Raw genomic sequence first — 18,663 nt, forward strand, 5'->3', positions numbered from 1 at the left:
GTTATGAAGTGTACATTTATTTAATCATCATGGTTTAAATCGGGGTGGTTAACCTTTGGCTCACCAGGTGGTGTTGGACTACAACTCCCATCATCCGTGACCATTACCTATCCATCCTCTTACATTTTTTCCTTGCTTGCAACAAGTGCATCTTAAGCAAAAAGGTGTCTGTTGATTTCTAGTGTGGAAGATTTCTTGTTTGGAGTTCACACAGGAGAGTGTTCTGCTTGACTTTTGTGGCTGCTTTGCATGCTTGGCATTGTGAACTTCTTAAACCACTATATGGTGCCATTATAGAGCTCCATTTAAGCAGTGGGACAACTTAATGGAAACTTTGCTCCCATGCAGTGGCCCTTGGGATTCTTCTTTGTGTGTCAGTCCATGGTACATTCACAATAAGTAATGGTGATGCATTCCTGGGCTGGATCCCAAAGCTCCATGTTTCTGCATTTCTGTTCAGTGTATGCTTTGGCTGTACCTTGAGTACAGTTCATAAAACATGGTTGTCAATGAGCCATTCTTTTGGGAAGAATGTTCAGCAGTTGACAAATTTACTGTGATGTAACTTTAGACTCTTGAGCTACTCTGTCAAAAACCTCTGAGTGTGCATGCGTGTAAATAAATTGAAATATTAAAAGCTTGGCTAGTTTAAAGTAGTTCTGTACGCATGTTACTGTGTTTAGCAAATGCCAATCCCCCTACAAAGGTGTGTGTATGTTGCCCCTGGAAAAGGCTTAGATTTTTCCAAATCTCCTTGGAAGAGAAAATCATCTACTCTGGAAAAGCAGCCAAGAATCCTTTTTGGCCCTTGTTGTTCAGTGCTTTCTGCATGAATGGGATCACAAAGAGCTAAACTTTAACTAATCTTTCTTTAGCTTTTGTGCTGTCAATGTTTAGTGTCTCACATTTTGTAATTATACGTGGCAGTGTGATAAGCTTCTCCATCTGCTGAATGGCCATGGAAATGAGTCCACAGAAGCTACTTGACCCAACAACAAAGAAAATTATATAATCTCTCAAAGGAGGATACATTTCACACAAAATGGTACATGTTTATTACATTGCCACACGATTGGAGCCCCCCCTCCATCCATGACTCTCTATGGAGAGATGTCCTTGGTTGAATAACCCTAGAATCATATAGACCATCCCTCCTCTGTGCCTCACCCTAACATTCTTTGTACCTCTTTTTATTGTGATTTAAATATTGTGTGTATATATATGTTAGATAGTGATATATTGTAATATAGATGTTGTTCACACACCTCCTTTTCCTTAGCAATGCCTTGTTCTGATCTATCTTCACTCTCTAACCTCTCTTCTATTCCCCCTTTTACTTTTCTCTCTTCCCTCTCCTCACTTCTTCCTCCTCTCCTTTCTTTACTTTCTTCCTCTCTTCCCTCTCCTCTTCCCACCCTCCCCTCCCTTTATTATTGTCATTATATTTACTTATTTTCTAATTGTATTGAAATTGCCTTTTTTGAATATTGGACATCATGTCCCCTTATTTCATATATTTGAAAACCTTTGCAATAAACAATTCGTTCAGAAAAAGCAGCAGCAGCTACTTGACATCTGACCAACATCTTGCTGCACGTCAGTGGCTTGAAAAAGGGGTGGATTCAGAGTGCCTCCAGATTGTCAGTACTTTGCAGAAGGGATTCAGGTTCTTTACCCAGGAAATTTAGGTTTGCACAATTACCTCCTGTCCTACATTAGAGAGTGGGGCGGTTAAGTGGCTTGCCTATTTAAGGAAATAGCTTCACAGTTGAGTTTATTGATGGATTGGACTTGTTTGAGCACTGCAGAAGGATGTTTGTCAAAGCTGGTGTCTTTTGAATCCTTTTGATTTAGCTGGTTTCAGGAGGTTGCAACCCACACCTCATTGTACCTTCTTGGTCTTCCTGTTTTTGTTTTATTTTACTATCAACATGTTTAGATGTACATGGGCCCCATATCTCCAAGAAGCTGCTCTGTGGCTGATCTGAAGATGTAACTCTTTTTCACTTTGCTTTGTTAGAAAGAGCTGCAACACCAGCACATAGAAGGTCTCAAGTTTAGTCCTGGGCATCTTTAAGTAAGGCTGGGAAAGGCTCCTGCTTGAAGTCCTGCTGCCAGTCATTGTAGACAGTACTGAGCTAGATGGGCTAATGGGCCGACAGTACAGTAGGGCCCCTCTAATATGGCGGGTTAGGGACCAGGCCCCCGCCGTAAAGCGGGGCCCCATAGACTATAATGGGCCACATTGTGCGAAAATGACATCAAAATGACGCGCAACAGAAAAGACCCGCCATATTAGCGGAACAAGCACTGTAAGAGCGGGGCCTTTCCCTAATTGAAAACCGCTGCATGAACGAAGCGCCGTAAAGCGGAGCGCCGTAAAGCGGGGCCCTACTGTATAAGGCAGATTCCTATGTACATAAACATTTCTTTTCCCTACTTATCATTCTCTTTGCTATCATTTCAACACACAAAATAATTGCAAATGCAAAAAAAGAAAAGAAAACCAATATGCACAATATTTTCTAAATATAAACCATTTCTATTATAAGAAATACAATAATTGATAATAGTCATTGCATATATAGCATTTTTTAAAAAAAGATTAGCAGGAATAAGGATAAAGAAAATCAAATATTCATTAGCTTTGCTGAAATACAACATTGTAAAAGGAGTAAGTTCTTGCATATTCAAGAAAAAGGATGCCCTTTGTTATGAAATTATCTGATCATTGTCATTTTGCCTTTCTCATGTAATGCATTAATTTAGTCATAAAAGCAAATTCTCAAACTTTTCTATCACTTTTTTTAAGGTATAGTTTGTAATCTTTATATTTTTGCGTATAAGATTCTTGCTGTTTTAACATGTGCAGGATGTATTTCCTATGTTCCCAATTAATTAAGGCATCCATGTAGTTTAACACCAACACATTAAATTGGTTCAGGTAGGAGCTTATCTGATAACAAAGTTTTTAGGATATCTTTTCCCTTTGCTAACTGACACTCCCACCATATGTGACTGAACTCTCCTCTCTCTTTTCTGGCATTTGCAGGAAGTGGGAGGCTGATTTCTATATTATTACTCCTGCTGCTCCTTAATGTTGATTTGCACTTGTGTATTCTTGTTTTGACGTCTCACTGCCCAACATCTGAAATTACATGCAGCAATGGAAAAGCTCCATGTGAACTCTCCAGCAGTTTCACGCATGCAAATCTTTACTTGATGTTGCAGTCACTAGCGATAGTGTATATGCGAATCTATCCTTGAGGCTGCTTCCTACACAGAAGATGGTTCAGTAGTTTCTCCTGCCCTTTATATTCCTGAACTTACACCCTTTTCTCCTATATAAATCTCCCTTTAGTTTTAACAAACCGAAGTGCAAAACTGGTCAGTTCTCTTCGTTCCGGTAGCTTTGCCAAAAGCTTAAAAATATAACTCTTGATATAATACAGAGGAGAGCTAAAGAAAGCGTTCCTTCACTGGATTTATTTAAATAAGGGGTACATAGACTTGCTTTGCTTTCACCTATCTCCCTAGGCTGTAAAGAAAGGGACTGAGCAGGGATGGTTGCTTTCAGCTTAGCTACAAAATGAACAGTTGCCCTTGGTGAGTATTTAGTAACCTCTGAATGGTGCTGGGAGTAACTGGTTGGGAATTTATATGCTGCCAAATTCTGCATTGGCTGGAATTTGGCTGCAGAATTGAATTTCTGCCAATTTTAAGGAAGACCCGGAATGGACCAGGGACTTGCTGGAGTCTAGCACTTTACAGTCTGGCTCCGAGAGGTTTTTTTTGATGATGCAGGCTCTGCCATGGAGGCATGTTTATATTAGGCCCCTGTGATGATGTGACATGATGGTACTATGCCTCTTTGGCTTAGTAGGCTTCAATGCTGTCGCAGTGTGGACTGCGTTACTGGACTGGCATGTTTGTAGATTTTTACATGATAACGTTCCATGCTGATCCAGTACTACTTTGAAATGTGGAGATCACAGAGGAAAGAAATCCAAGGTCGCTATTTTTCATGTCACAATTATTTGCTTCTAGGTATTCATAAGCTCCTTTGGCTCCTCTCTGGAGTCGGGTGAGCGGTGACCAATTTGAAGTGACAAGCACACCACTTGCGTGATGTATGAACTATTGTTTGGCATCCATTGATAATTTTTCACATTCCTGTTTTTGCTCCTGAAATGATCAGGATGAAGAGTATAAAAATGGTGACTGGTGTGGTGAAAAATGGTCCTCCCACCCCCACAAGAATCCATGTGCCAAGTGCTTCCATATTTTGTCAGCATGATATCTGAATCAGGTACGATTCTGTTGGCAATGGAGATGGCACATGGTTCATTCCTGATCTTGCAGGTTCAGCATGCTTTGAGACTGCAGATGTGTAGTTAACAGCCTTCGACAATCTCTATGCAGTTCGCATGCCGTTTATTATTTATCCAGTTTATTAGTCACTTGCTAGGTAAAGAGTCTCAGAGTGACTTACAAACCTTTAAAGACAAAGTGTAACATAAAATCAGAAGGGGGGGGACATTATCAAAAGAAAAATTACAAAAATCCATAGAACAGACCCAGTAAAACACAGTGATAAATAAGGCATGGTTTGGTGAACATTTTTGATAATGGAAGTAAAACTACAAAGCCAAAGCAAGGGGCTTTTAAATTACAAGGCTTTAATATAGGTATATAGTTTTATATTTTAAGGCTTTCCTTTGCAATCTAAGTAGTCTCCTCAATGGGATAACTCCTGTGTAAAGGCAAGGAGTCTCTGGTGTTCTCTAGCGGTATGTTAGGAAATGATGACAGGCAGAATCTGTACCCTGTGGTTTTTGTGCATTACAGGAATGGCTTTCCTTCAAACCCTTACTCTACTGTCAGTTCTTGATTACACAATCAAGGGTTGTAAGTGAGACCAAATTTGCTCTAAGGACTGGTCAGACTTCCTGCCTGTGCAGGCCAATTGGGGAAGGAAAGCCTTCTGCTGATCACACTTTGTGGTGCCCTGTAAGGAACTGACATAAGAGAAGACTATTTCTGGGCTACCTTGAGGGTATGAATAATGCCCCTTGTTCAGTCATCATTGTCCTTGTGACATTTGCACCAAAATGTGATTAAGATGTTGAGAGAAATTGGAAATGAGTATATCCTTTTGTATTGATTCCATCCTGAGCCGTTTTGGGTACACATTATTTCTTCTGTAGCATTGCTGTCTTTGAGTAATGGCCTTGTTGTGAGCATGTGTAGATACCTTTAAGCCACCTGGGTGTGTTGGCTGCTAAACCTGTTGCTTTTTTCATAAGCAGCTCTTCTATGGAGATGCTCTTCGCTTAGCATGCACAAGTTGTTGATAATACTTTGGTGCGGTGGATCCTTCTAAGATGCAAGGGAATGAGCTCTTCACAGGTCACCTTAAAGATCCTTGTAATTCTGAAATTGATTCCATGAATTGTATCTGGTGAATTGGCTGTCTTGTTTTGAGCTGATGGGAGTTGTAGTCCAACACATCTGGAGAATCATAGGTTCCCAACCCTGGTGTAAAAAATGGGTGTGCATGAATGGGAGAAGGGTCAGGATATGGCAGATGTAGCTTGGCTGTGGATCCTTACCTCCTTTTATCTTGACACCTTTTTAACGTATAGGTAGAGGAGAGTTGTGGGATCTCACTTACCCTCTTGTTGTTGCAACCTTTCATGTTGGGTCATGTGTGGAATCAAAATGAAAAAAACTGTTTCCCTATTCTGGTTCATTTCTAGAATCTCTAGATCATGGGTTCTCAACAAGGGGGGAATTCCCCCCCGGGGGGGAATTTTAGGGTTCCAGGGGGGGAATTGGGACCACTATTCAGCAAAGTGTGATGTCCTGTAGATTATGTACAATCTGTAAAATTGTAGTTTGTTTTTAATTTAATCTGCGACATTCAATAAAGTTTATTGAATGTCAGATTAAAATCGATTCTTGAACATGCAGCATTATTTTCATTTGCAAAATTAAATTATTATTTAAAGACCAGAAAGTGCTTGAAGAAATTCTGTTATAATATAAACTAAGAAATTTTTCTCTCACGAGAAACACCATCGTCACCCGTGAAACGTCAACACGCTATGAGAGACTATCTTGGGAAGGGGGGAATTATATTCTGAACAATGGTGAAAGGGGGGAATGGAGCAAAAAAGGTTGAGAACCACTGCTCTAGATGATCAAGATCAGAAGGTGAAGGTAAAACAGGCAAGGCACCAATTACAAAAATTAGAGTGAACTCTTTTTTTTAAAAATGTCTGAGTTATATTTACCACTTGCATGTGGCTAACTTCCCCTTAATTATTTATTTTTGTGTGTGTGTATATATGTAGGAGATGAATTAAAATGCAGCACACAACGTGCACAGAGGACAGGATCCACCATGCACTGGAGAGGTGCCTTCATGGCCTCAGTAGAAGCACTTTCTCTACTAGCACTTGGACTGGTAAGTGACTAACCCCATCATCACTATACTAGGATGATTTTCTCCCCAGTCTTTTTCTGCCTTTTAGTATTTATGTGCTCATGGATTCCTATCACATTAGTCATGTTTGTTCATGTGTAGTCTATTAACCAATAGAAACAATTCTACGCTTAAACAATAAACTGCAGTTAGTCCTTTTTCTTACAAAAATTCTTTAATATCTCCTTCTTGTGAAAGCACTTGAGATCCCAAACAATCACCTTCTAGTAAAAATATCTCACTGAGAGCTGGCTAAATGAGGTGTACCTTGCAATGTTCCCAGATCCTTTGTTCCAGTACCACTAGCACATTGGCCATGTTTGCACATCATACTAAGCCAAACTATGGGTTCAGCACAAACGCGCTGGCTCCATAGGGGGAGACTGCAGCATTTTTGCTCTCCCCAAGCTTTTTAGGTCACTGCAGTGTGGCAACTAAGCCAAGATTTTCCTTCTTAACCAGGGAGTGTTTCCTCCTTAACCAAAACCTGTAACCATAGGCCAAAGCTTGGCTACAGATCATGGTTAAGAAAGAGACCTTAACCAAGATCCTGGGCTTAGATTACCTGTTAACTCATCCCCCTCACCTCTCTGTGATTTCAGGCATAGCAACTGGCCCTGCTAGCTAACATATTTTGTATGGGTGGTAAGCAGGGGTTTGCCCAACCATTAGGTAGAACGAGGTAGCCACCTCGGGTAGCACATGCTGGAAGGTGGGCAGCAGCAAGAGTTTTGCAGCTGTGTCAACCACGCTGCCTACTCTGTCCCTCCTCTGTCCCTTGTTAGCTTGTTGTCAGATATGGTGGAGGATGCTATTCCATTGCCAATGTCAAAGTGAGATTCAATTGCCAGTCTAGTCAGCTTCTGTATGAAGAACCAATGGTGATGATGGGGAGGACATCTTGCCCTTCACCTTGGACAGCAAAATATTTTGGTTCATTCCTGGTGGTGTCAATGTCTTGTCTTCTCTGGTGTCCCCCTCCCCCATACTTTCTGTGGTGCATAAACCCTCAGCCTCTTCATTCCACTCCTCCAGCACTACCCACAATTCATGTAGACAAGCCCAATGACTCTCCTGCTCATATAGGTGCTGGTAACAGAGGCAGGGGGAGAGATGTGACTGGAAGGCAGTCAATAAACTGGAACAAAGCCCACCCTTTTGCACATGCTCCCATCCACACTATTTGCTTGATACTTGCTGGCTACACCCGGAACTGCTTCCATGCCATCCAAGGTAGTGCTGTATTAAGTAGCCTTGAGTAGCTGTATATTAACCATATGAAGGTGCAAAAGTCCTCATATGGAGGCCCTTGCTCTTGAGTGTGTGCAACAGTTCTTGAATGTCTGGCAGTACTGTTGCTATGTTGGAGCAAATGGAGAAGGTGGGCCCAGTGCACCTACTTCCAGGAATCCTGACTGGCTCTGCATCACTAACTAGCAGGGTAGAAGAGTCAGCCTCCTGCTTCATTGTCTGAGGTTAGGCCAGTCTGAGACCACTCCAAACTGTCTGGTGGAGATAAATAAGAAGAGCCTGCTGGATCAGGCTAATGACCTATCTAGTTCAGCATCCTGTTCTCACAGTGGCCAACCAGCTGCCCATGGGAAACCCACAAGCAGGACCTAAACGCAAGAGCACTCTCCCCTCCTGTGGTTTCCAGCAACTGGCATTCAGAAGCATACTGCCTCCAACTATGGAGGAAGAGTATAGCCATTGTGGCTAGTAGCATTTGATACTGTTATCCTGTGCATTTGTCTAATCCTCTTTTAAAGCCGTCCACATTGGTGGCTATCACTCTCTCCTCTGGGAGTGAGTTCCATAGCTGAACTATGCTCTGTGTAAAGATGTACTTTCTTTCATCTGTCCTGAATCCTCCAACATTCAACTTCATTGGATGTCCATGAGCCCTAGTGTTATTAGAGAATGAGAAAACTCTTCTCTATCCGCTTTCTCCATGCCAAGCATAATTCTGTTTATGTCACCTCTTACCTTTTCTCTAAACTAAATAGCCTCAAATGCTGCAACTTTTCCTCATAGGGGAGTTGCTCCATCCCCTTGATCATTCTGGTTGCCCATTTCTGAACCTTTTCCAACTCTACAGTATCCTTTCTGAGGTGAGGTTACCAGAACTGTACACAGTATTCCAAATGTAATTGCACCATAGATTGCTACAAAGGTGTTATATCAGCAGTTTTATTTTCAGTTCCTTTCCTAATCATCCCTAGCATGGAATTTACCTTTTTCACATCTGGGTCAACATTTTCATCAAGCTATCCACTACGATCCCAAGGTCTCATTCCTGGTCAGCCACCACCAATTCAGACCCATGAGCATAATTGTGAAATATTTTTGTTGTTTTAAAGAGTTCTGGCATGGCATTGAATAAAGCTGGGACTGTGGGATGGAGAGAGAGGTATAGCCAGATTGTAGAGTTTTCAGAGGTTTGTTCTTGGTGCTGATGTCTTAGCTTATGGTCCCACAGTTTTGGGCTGAGAAGCAGTTTTTCAACTTTCCTGGTAATGGAGTAAATGACCTTTTACACATGTTGGCAATTAATCATGTATCATGTGTAACACCTTTTCAGTTCTCCTCTTGTGTGCAGCTAATTTGATTCCACAAGTTACTATCCTCCACACACACAGAAGTAAAAGTTGAAATGTTACATTTGTAGAATAGTTGTTGAGGTTCCCCCCATCACTGGCCCTCTCAACAAGGAATACATTTTTGTATGTATACAGAAGGCCCCAGATTCAGTCCCTGGTATCTCAGTTTAAAGGATCTTTGGTAACAGGGCTGGATAAGGTATCAAGTAAACACTGCCAATCAGAGTAGACATAGTGGGCTAGATCCCTGTGGTCTGACTCAGTAGAAGGCAGCTTTGTAGGTTCACTGTCCATTTTTATATTGGGCTGCCTTAGGGTTTGGTGGGGCAGGGTGGTGGGATTGTGTGGTTCACAGGTGGAGCCATAATGGTTACAGGCTCCCAGTGATGGTTTCAGTGCTTGTTGGTTGCAAACCATGAGCTGCCCTTATTTTTCAGAGAACTGAGAGAGGAAATGCTAACCACCAATGCCAGCCTAAGCTGGCAGCACCCACTGGAGAAGGCAAGCAGTCCTTGGAAGGGAACACACTGTGCTGTTCTGTTCTGAGAAAAACATCTCTTGAAGCTCACCTTAAGTTGCCTGTGGCAATGTGGGTGCTGCCACCACCCAGCTTTTAGGTGTGATGCTGCAGTGTGTTGTCATCCGGGTACAGCCTTGCAGTGTCAACTTCCTCTATGGCTGATTTTAGCACTATTTTGCTAAAACAGAGGTGAGGGCAAAGGTACCTTAAGTTAGGGAAATGACAGCAAGTAGCACAGACCACCTGTTCTGGAAAGTACCACCCATGCTGACTGGGCTAGGCCCTGGTCTACCACTGAGATTATCATCAATAATTTTTTAATAACCTTTAAACATCCTCCTCCTTTCAGATAGCTCAAGGTGGAAAGCAGGGTTCTTACCACCCCCTCCATTTTGTCTTTGCAACAACCCTGTGAAGTAGATTAGGCTGAGAGACAGTGACTGGCGCAGGGTCATCCCGCTACATGGGGGATTGAGTGGGGATTAGAACCTGGGTCTCCCCAGCCCTAACCACGATAATCAGTATGCCATCCCTGTGTGATCTGCATATGCTACATCGGTGTGTCAAACTCCTTTTTTTTTTAAAAAATCCTCCATCTGGAGCCACCCCTGGAGAAATTTAAATGCAAAGGTGCTTAACAGTGCAAAGCTGCACGACAGAACCTGTAGCAGTGGGAAGATGGGGATGATATTTTATATGGGCTGCAAAAGTTCTTTTTACTGCTTCATCTTGGGAGATTCAATGGATTACTTATACTATGGAGTACATATATTATTTTGGTACTTTGCCATAGGTAACATTGAGCCAGTTCCACCGTAACGTTTTGCACATGTGATTTGTTGGAAAAGTCATAGCTGAATGAAGTAACCCAGTTGATTCTCAGAGTACAGTTAGCTACTTGCTTGCTCTCTAATGGTAGCATTGATTGCTGCAGCTGCTCAGCCATGGTGCCATAAGAAAGGAGCTCTGGCTGGCAGGCCTATATCCTATCTGGTTCAGAATTGCCATAAACTTCTGCATTGAGGACCTTGAATGGTCTAGAACTTGTGACATGTTCAGAATGTGACTGTTTCTTCATTTTTGGCAGCTGGACTTTGTCTGAATTGTTGGAGTCTCCAAGAGCTTGTTAGTCGTGATGCAGGGAACTACCTCATCCTTCTGGAGAAAATCCTACAAAAGACTCACGAGGTAAATCAACGAGAGATAGGAAAGAATGTATGTGTAGATGCCATAGCCCTCTTCCCCATCTTTTTTTTTTAAGAACCTGCAATGTGTTCTGTATGAATATGAGTTAAAAGTGGCTGGTTGCTTTGTGCATCAGCCCAGCTTGCTGTTAATTTCAGTTTGCTTTTTTCAAAGTTATTTCCTCTGTATGGTGTTTCAGTTTTCAACCTGTTAAAGTTCTTTAAGGCAAGAGAGTGGATGCACAGTACATCCAAGAAGCATCAAGGGTACTTCTTTTCAAAATGGCATCAAAATGCCCTGGAGGAGGCCACCAATTTTTGAGGTCACTTCATACAGAGAGATAAGCTTCAAAAGATAATCTGGTGTTCCGGCCACTTTCACTCACAGAATCGCCTTCCATTTTTTTGCATCCTTTGAACCCACACACAAGAGGACACGGTTCACTTTTGTCAGCTTCAGTCCAACCAGTTTTCGCTTGTACTTGGTGTTGGTTGAATTCTGCATGGAGTCAACCCTTTCTTTAGAGCAGCAGTGGGGAACCTGCGGCCCTCCAGATGTTGCTGGACTGCATATCCCATCATCCCTGACCATGGTCCATGCTGCTTGAGGCTGATGGGAGTTGGAGTCCAACAACATCTGAAGGGCCACAGGTTCCCCATCCCTTGCTTAGAGTGAGGCATTAGGCCTCAGCAGCAGATGCTGGGAACTTTCGAAGGACAATAAACTGTCAGTTGGTTTGTTTTTGTGCATTCCTGCAAGGAATGGACACAGGACACAATCTGTAATCTCCCACCCCTTGCACCAAAATATCTTGAGCCAGTGCTGATCCTGCTGTTTGTGTAGCAGTGCAAGTACCTATGGAAGCCTGAAGTTCAGTGCTGGCAGTGGTGGCTGGTGCCCATTGGGATTGGTAGGGTGGAAGGCAGGAAGCCCAAACCAGCGGTAGAGCCAGAGCCAGTTAATTGTACTTCTCTCCCCATCCTCTTCCCTGCTTAGCTCAACAAGGGCAACACTGAGACTAAGGAGGAAGAGAAAACTGATAGGCAGTGCTACCTCTGGACTGGTTGTAAGGAAGGAGTCAGGTGGAGGTGGCTGAGGGCAGACTGAGTTTGTGGGGCAATGCCCTAATGGACCAGCCTCCACTGAGTGCTGCTGGGAAAGAAGACAATGAATGAGCCAGAGCACCTGGGTCAGCAACGCAATACTCGAGTGGAGATTTCCTACTTCCTGCTTTGAGCAACACCTCCCCCTTATGGAGTGATTGTCTCATGCTGGCACAGTGCATTAGGAGCCGTTGGGCAGATTAAGCTCCCTCCCTCCATTGTTTCCCAGCTATTGTGAAGGCAGGCCAGTGGGGAAGTGGAGAAGGGAGATCCCAGCTTTGTGGTATGAGAAGGGCTTTCAGTGACTCTGTTTGCAAAAGGGTCACAGCAAGGTTGCAGCATGGGGATTAATGTAGCAGATCTTCCTGTGAACCTGTTGGACAGAAACTGTTCTCCTCCACCTTCCTTTCTTTTTAAATTCCTGTCAGACAGTATAACTTCCTGGCTATTTTAATGGAGGGCCCCACCCTGGCTATTCTGGGTTTCTATTTCCTAAAAATAGCAAAGAGCACAAAACTGCAGAAAGTAACAGGTGAGAGTCTGCAAGAAGAAAGTCTCAGGGCTGCTGTGTACCATAGCAGCAACATGGGGCTCTTTAAAAGGACAGGAAAAGCCACATCATTGATGAAGGGTTGCTTCCCTCGGGGAGCTAATTAGATATTAGCAATATTAGTTAGATAGTATTAGTATATTTAGAGTTACATTTCTAACATGGATGATTATCTCTACTTGTTGAGCAACCTGACAGTTATTTTCTAGTGGCTGAAGTAAGGAGGCCACAGCACAAGGAATTTGACAAAGAGAGATCTTGATATCCATTCACCTATGCTAAGGCAGTGCTGGGACGCTGTTACACGGCATCTGTTGTATTTTGTTGTGTAATTTGCAGCCTATGCAGATGCAAATATATCAACATGCAAATATACCAAGTCCGGGTTTACTAGCTGAGCTGTTGTTTGGTTTCTCTTCTTGGCAGAGAGAAGCTGTGAGATTTCTATCCTCTTTTTCTTCTGTCTATAAGATCACACAATTATATTCCACTATTGGATCCTATTACCATATTGTTAGGAATCCTGGTCAAGGTGTTATTTAAGGAAATTCCAGGTGAATGGTCTAGAATGGCTTGGAAATAGTAACTCTCTTCTGAACTGTGAGGGCCATTATTTGGAAAATGCTATTTGGAGCCCTGCTGGATCAGGCCAAAGGCCCATCTGCTTCAGCATCCTGTTGTCACACTGGCTGACTGCATCGCTTTTCTGGGAAGCCCACACGCAGGCCCTGAGTGCAACAGTGCTCTCCCCACCTGTGAGTTCTAGCAGCTGGTATTCAAAGGCATATTTCTCTGACAGTGGAGGTAAAATTAAGAATTTGTCTGCCTGTAAGGGTGGGAACAAGCTATAAGGTGAGAACAAAAGAAAAGCTGCCATTTGGTACAGACAGAGGGATGGAGTGGAGGGCTGGCTTTGAGTTAATGGTGCCCACTGAAGTGCTGGTACCTCTCTTTGGGGATTAGGCATGAGGTAGTGGATTGGCTGTTTGTAGAAGTGCTCTGCTGATCTGTTTCGCCTATGGTCAACTTGGATATTTGTAAATAAACTCAAATATTTAAAAATGTTGTCTCCAGTCTTTAAAAATGGGTCTCTAGTCACCTTTCTTTCAAAAGGAAGCCTTTGGTGACAACCCAAATGTGGGATTCCCCCAATCTACCTTCTCCTCTATTCCTGTGTTGTGACTATTTGTTAGCAGTGTAATTCAGCGGTCTGAAATGCATGTGTGCCAGTGTGTGCGTTTTGCCTAAGAAAGCAAGCTTTTACCCTGCATTGAGATCACTGAGACTTGCGACTTAGTAAAATAAGAAAAGCTACTTTATTTATAGAAATACATAGTAGATAGGAAAGGCATATACCTAGTTCTAACTAACTAACTAAGTTGGAGGCGCAATGCCCAGGCTGGGGAGTCGCCCTCATGGCTAGGAGAGAGAGAGCAGAGACAAAGGTGTCTCCTGTCTCCCGGACAGTTGGAGAAGAGAAGAGAGGGTGGAAGGAGGAGGGGCAGATAAGCTTCCCTAAGCATATCAGTCTAACAACGGAAGGAAGTCAGTCAGAGCATGACAGGTAAAGGTAAGCAAGCCTATCCATCTGGAGGACCCTAACTCTATCTCTCTTCTGGAACATAAACAAAAGAACAAGAGTTGCTCTTGCCCTACTTCCAACAGTGACAGACTGCTTCTACACAATTATTCTCCTTACTTGGCTATAATGTCTACTTAGGTTTGTTATGTGGAGAGTTTTACATAGTAGACACCACCAGTAGTAATTAGCACAGAAAAGAAACTCTCCATGTGATCAGGAGGGGTCCATATCAAAAGCAACATTGGATTATGTTGCTGGGCTCAAAAAGTAACCATGGAGGAGTGACCTGTCACTGGAACAAGCGATGTGGGTGGGGAGTGGCCCTTACCTAGAAGTTAATAGGAATCTTGCTGAGTTGCGAGAAGCTCTGATCTTCAGCCTACTCTGAAGCTTCCAAGTGGTACGTTTTGGTAGCTTTTCTTTGAGTAGTCTACCAAAACCTCACTTCCCTATTGTGCTCCCTTTTCTTTTTCTGCAGGTCCAAGAGAAATGCAACTATGATCTCTTTGTTCCTCTGGCCCTGCTCTTCAGCTCAGCTCTTGTATGCGTAAGTATTGTTTCCTGTCTTCATCCAGCGAGGCATTTGCTTTGCGGCAGTTAAGGTTGAATATGAAATGTTTCTTTTCATATTGGTGGGAACAGACACTCAAATGGAGCTTGTATATATAAGATCAGAGTGTGGGTATTTCAGAAAGGGCGCAATTGGGAAAAGATGAACTGCTTACTGAAATAACACACATCCGCAACAGAGAGGAAGGAGGAGTATTGGGGGGGGGATCTACAAAGAGGACTGACTTGTAAAGCCCAGAGTGAACCAGGATTTTAGCGAAGGCTGGTTCCTTACCTTACACAGGAGCTATGTTTTGGAGGCTAGTATGATTCTAATCATCTACAGGGATGAATTTAAAAACATTATAGCAGCTTGTATCATACGCTTAAGTTGGCTTGTTACACAACAATTTGTGCTATGGGGAGGAGGGAGCACAGTGGACACACGCCATGACAATGCAAATGAAGCCCAACTGCATCATTGCCTATGATCCCTTTAAAATGCATAGAAGCAAGAGCCTAGTCCTTTCTCCACTACCTCTTGGGATGTATTTGTCACTTGCCCCTGTTTTAAAAATGTATGGGATTTACTCTTCACAATTGACATGATGCGCATGCAGTTTGTTCTCTGGTATCTCTTTCTAAATACAAATGGGTGCATGAGAAGCTGCCATTGGAATGCCAGGGGAAAAGAAGCCCAAATCAATTGCCCACCCCCCTTTTAAGGATAATTTCTTGATTCTTGTTTGAAGGGTTTGTTCAAGCTTCTCAGCAGTTTAACAATTTGATATGAATGAAGTAATACAAAAAGTGTAGCTGGTTGATCAGAGTTTACTGGAGTTTACTGTGTGTTGTGCAAATTATATTCTCACTATGATGTATGCATAGAAATTAAATATGCCTCTTAACAAGTTAGACAGTTAACAGTTATGTTTCTGTTGCAGTTCTTGGTACCAAATAAATTGCCAACCTCTGTGTACCTGATTTTAATAAGAATTGTTGTTGGTAGTTGGAATAGATTTATTTAGTGAGAGACTATGAGCCAGTTCACACATGCATGCTCATTTCATGATTTTTTATTTTTATTTTGTTGCATTTATATACCGCCCTTAGCAAGTAGCTCTCAGGGCGGTGAACAGCATAAGATAAAATACATACATCATAATATAAAATCACAAAACATACACAGCACAAAAACAAGATACAATTAACAAATATAAGAAAATAAAAAATCAGTGTTGCTATTTATTTTGTTGCATTTAACATTGACATGCCTCCCCTCCGCATCAACGATACACGCACCTCCTGTATATCAAACTAATCTTATAAACTCCTCTGAAGCTAAAGACAGCTCTCTTCTTCTCCTTCAGTGATGTTCCTTAGCTATCGAAGGTACTGGCCTAGAACAGCTACTGTGAACAGAAAATATTATTGAACACGTAATGATGTTTCACTCGTTCCAGTTAAGAAAGATGATATGAGAGAGCTAGGGCAGGGGGAAAAAACCAAACTCTTCTCCCTGTTCTGATGATGACTTTAACACTGGTTTATAGTTAACAGTGTCATCATCACCAAAGAACTTCCATATCCCTGGATGTCAGTTCCTGGAATTCTTCAACTGAGGCAGTTCAAACAGTTAGCTGTTAGCAAATTGAATGTAGAGGAAATCCAGTGATGGATTTTGTATGTGTGAACCTACTTAAAAATGTTTTTCTTCCAGTTCACAATATGACTAACAGTAAAGTCATAGTATACTTTAGATTCTACGTTACTGTGTTGCTTCCCTGTGTGGATGTGTGTGGGGATTGTTTGCTGCTTCCTCTCAAAGCAGTCAGCACTATTGGAGGCAGAATGCTATGAAGGGGAACCTCAAACCTGAGCCCATATAGTATTGACCCATCTTCTGTATCTCCTTGTCTGAGGATTTTACTGAAGTAACTTGACCACGGTGGTAGTAGCTGAAGCCAGGGAAGTGTTGATGGGAATGGATAAAGACTTTGAACATCTGGAGCTGAAAGGACATACGGAGATATTGGCCTCAAGCTCATGGCATACTTATGCCTTTGCTATTGTCTTTATAGATACCACACTTACCTTCAGATTCAGATTTCCTTCTGAGAGCCATGAGGACTTACCGTGACTTCCTCACCTGGCCTGTGCCATACTGCAATATCTGCCGGGAGCTACTGACCTTCATCAGCAATGAACTCAAAGCCCCAGGTAGGAATCTATCTGCTACAATCAGGATTCCTTCAGCCGTCTGCGGTGCTGACTCTTCCTTCTTGGGGGAGGTTGGTATTGATGAATGACTGAGATGTCTAAAGTTGCATCAACACATTTATAGGCTATTTGGGCATGGAAGCACACTCTGTGTTATGGACTGGGGTGAGCTGCATATGGTTATTGCCAAAAATGCAGTTATTGTCAAGGCATTTAACCTGAGAAATGATCTTAAAACACTCCTAGCCATATGTCTTCATGTGGAGGCTGCCAAAAGGAAATTACCTGTGTCAACACTCTCTGCAGCAAGCACAACATTTTAAAAAGATGTTCTGTGCATAGGCCTATGTGAGTGCAGTGGTTGCATGCTGTTGTATATCCCAGGCAGCAGGCCTGTTGGGATGCAGACATTGTGTGCAAATAGACCAGCATGTGGGTTAAGAGCCCCTTTTATTTTCAATAGGGCTGTCTCCTGATTAAAGAAAGCTTAATCCAGCCTTCACCAACCTGGTGCCCTTCAGATATTTTGGACATCAGCCCCAGCCAGCAGAGTGCTTGTTTTAGTAGTATTGGCTTTCAAGCAAGAAGCATTCTGTCTTTAGGTTTAGATAATCCATGCATGTGTCATATGTGCATCGTTTTGGGAGTCATTCTGTCCTTTGTAAAAAGAAAGGGTCATGCATCTTTAAAGATGGTGCTTCCCATCTGTGTTTTTTATGTACTTGTATTAAAAATGAATAAATCTGCTTCCTGGTTTAATTGGGAGCACCTTTTTAGCCAATTAAGTTTTTAAAAAAATCAATTTCATCTAACAATCTAGTCAGTTGAATCTTGTAGCTCTGCTTTTAAATGTTACATCCACATTGTGGAATGCAGAGTCCGATGAGCACTTTCTAATGGCCCCTATATGAGCTCTGTAAAATAGTAGATGATGGTGATGATGATGATTACTGATTTAATATATTTCTGCCCTGTCATTTTAAGGCAGGCCTTCACAAGGCAGCCTATAATGAAACTGTTAACAACAAAACTATTGACGAATGCTATAACAGAGACCAAAGGCCAAACAAGAGATGGATTGATTCCATAAAGGAAGCCACAGACCTGAACTTACAAGATCTGAACAGGGTGGTTCATGACAGATGCTCTTGGAGGTCACTGATTCTTAGGGTCGCCATAAGTCGTAGTCGACTTGGAGGCACATAACAACAACAAATACTGGATAGATTACGTGGGGCACAAGCAAACAAAAGTTGTCTTTAGTCCTTTATATAACTTCCAGGGAAGCATCCATGTTACCTTGCCAGGGCAAATACAAGTGGGCTGATGGACTGCACACATCTGAAGTAAAGTCTAGTACACGAAAGCGTACGCTACAAGAAATCTGTTAATCTTGAAAGTGCTACAGAACTTTGGTTTTAGCATTTATATCAGGGGCTGGGAACCTTTTTCAGCTGAAGGGCTGCATTCCCTAGAGAGCAGCCTTCCAGGGGCCATATACCAGTGATGGGTGTCCCCGGAGGCAAAAAGGTGGGTGGGGCAAGCGACATGACTTTTAAACCTTTGTACAATAGGCTACATTTCATCCATGCAAAAGGTGAAGGTTTCTACTCCTCTCATATGTGTGTGTGTGTGTGTGCATAGACACACACCTCTCCAGCCTGCATCCAGGCAAGCAAAGGTATTATTGCAATTCAAGGACACATTCTAGCCATGTAAAAGTGCTTGAGGAGGGTGTGGATCAGGACTACTGAGGGGTGTGGTCTATGGAAGAGGCATGGCTTAGCCTGAGAGTCATGAGGGCCAGGTGTGGCCCCTAGGCCTGAGGTTCCCCATCCCTGATTTATATTGTGCTTTTTTGGGTGTC

General features: G+C 42.5%; 1 protein-coding gene across 7 annotated transcripts in view; it reads left to right on the forward strand.

Annotated features, from left to right (window-relative positions):
• PIK3R5 (phosphoinositide-3-kinase regulatory subunit 5) overlaps positions 1–18,663 on the forward strand; it is a 76,674-nt gene that overhangs the window by 35,602 nt on the left and 22,409 nt on the right. For 6 of the 7 annotated variants that reach the window (XR_009761347.1, XR_009761348.1, XR_009761349.1 and 3 more), the window contains 4 exons: positions 6,357–6,469; positions 10,695–10,795; positions 14,506–14,574; positions 16,658–16,796. Coding sequence is in view for 4 of the 7 variants with exons in the window: in XM_061616506.1 (XP_061472490.1) it covers positions 6,370–6,469; positions 10,695–10,795; positions 14,506–14,574; positions 16,658–16,796 (409 nt within the window). In the remaining 3 variants the exon portion in view is untranslated. Of the gene's footprint in view, positions 1–4,222; positions 4,310–6,356; positions 6,470–10,694; positions 10,796–14,505; positions 14,575–16,657; positions 16,797–18,663 lie in introns of those variants that run through there. The other variant, XM_061616507.1, reaches the window with a different exon arrangement.

This window comes from Rhineura floridana, chromosome 3, assembly GCF_030035675.1.
Source record: "Rhineura floridana isolate rRhiFlo1 chromosome 3, rRhiFlo1.hap2, whole genome shotgun sequence".
Taxonomy (NCBI): Eukaryota; Metazoa; Chordata; class Lepidosauria; order Squamata; family Rhineuridae; genus Rhineura; species Rhineura floridana.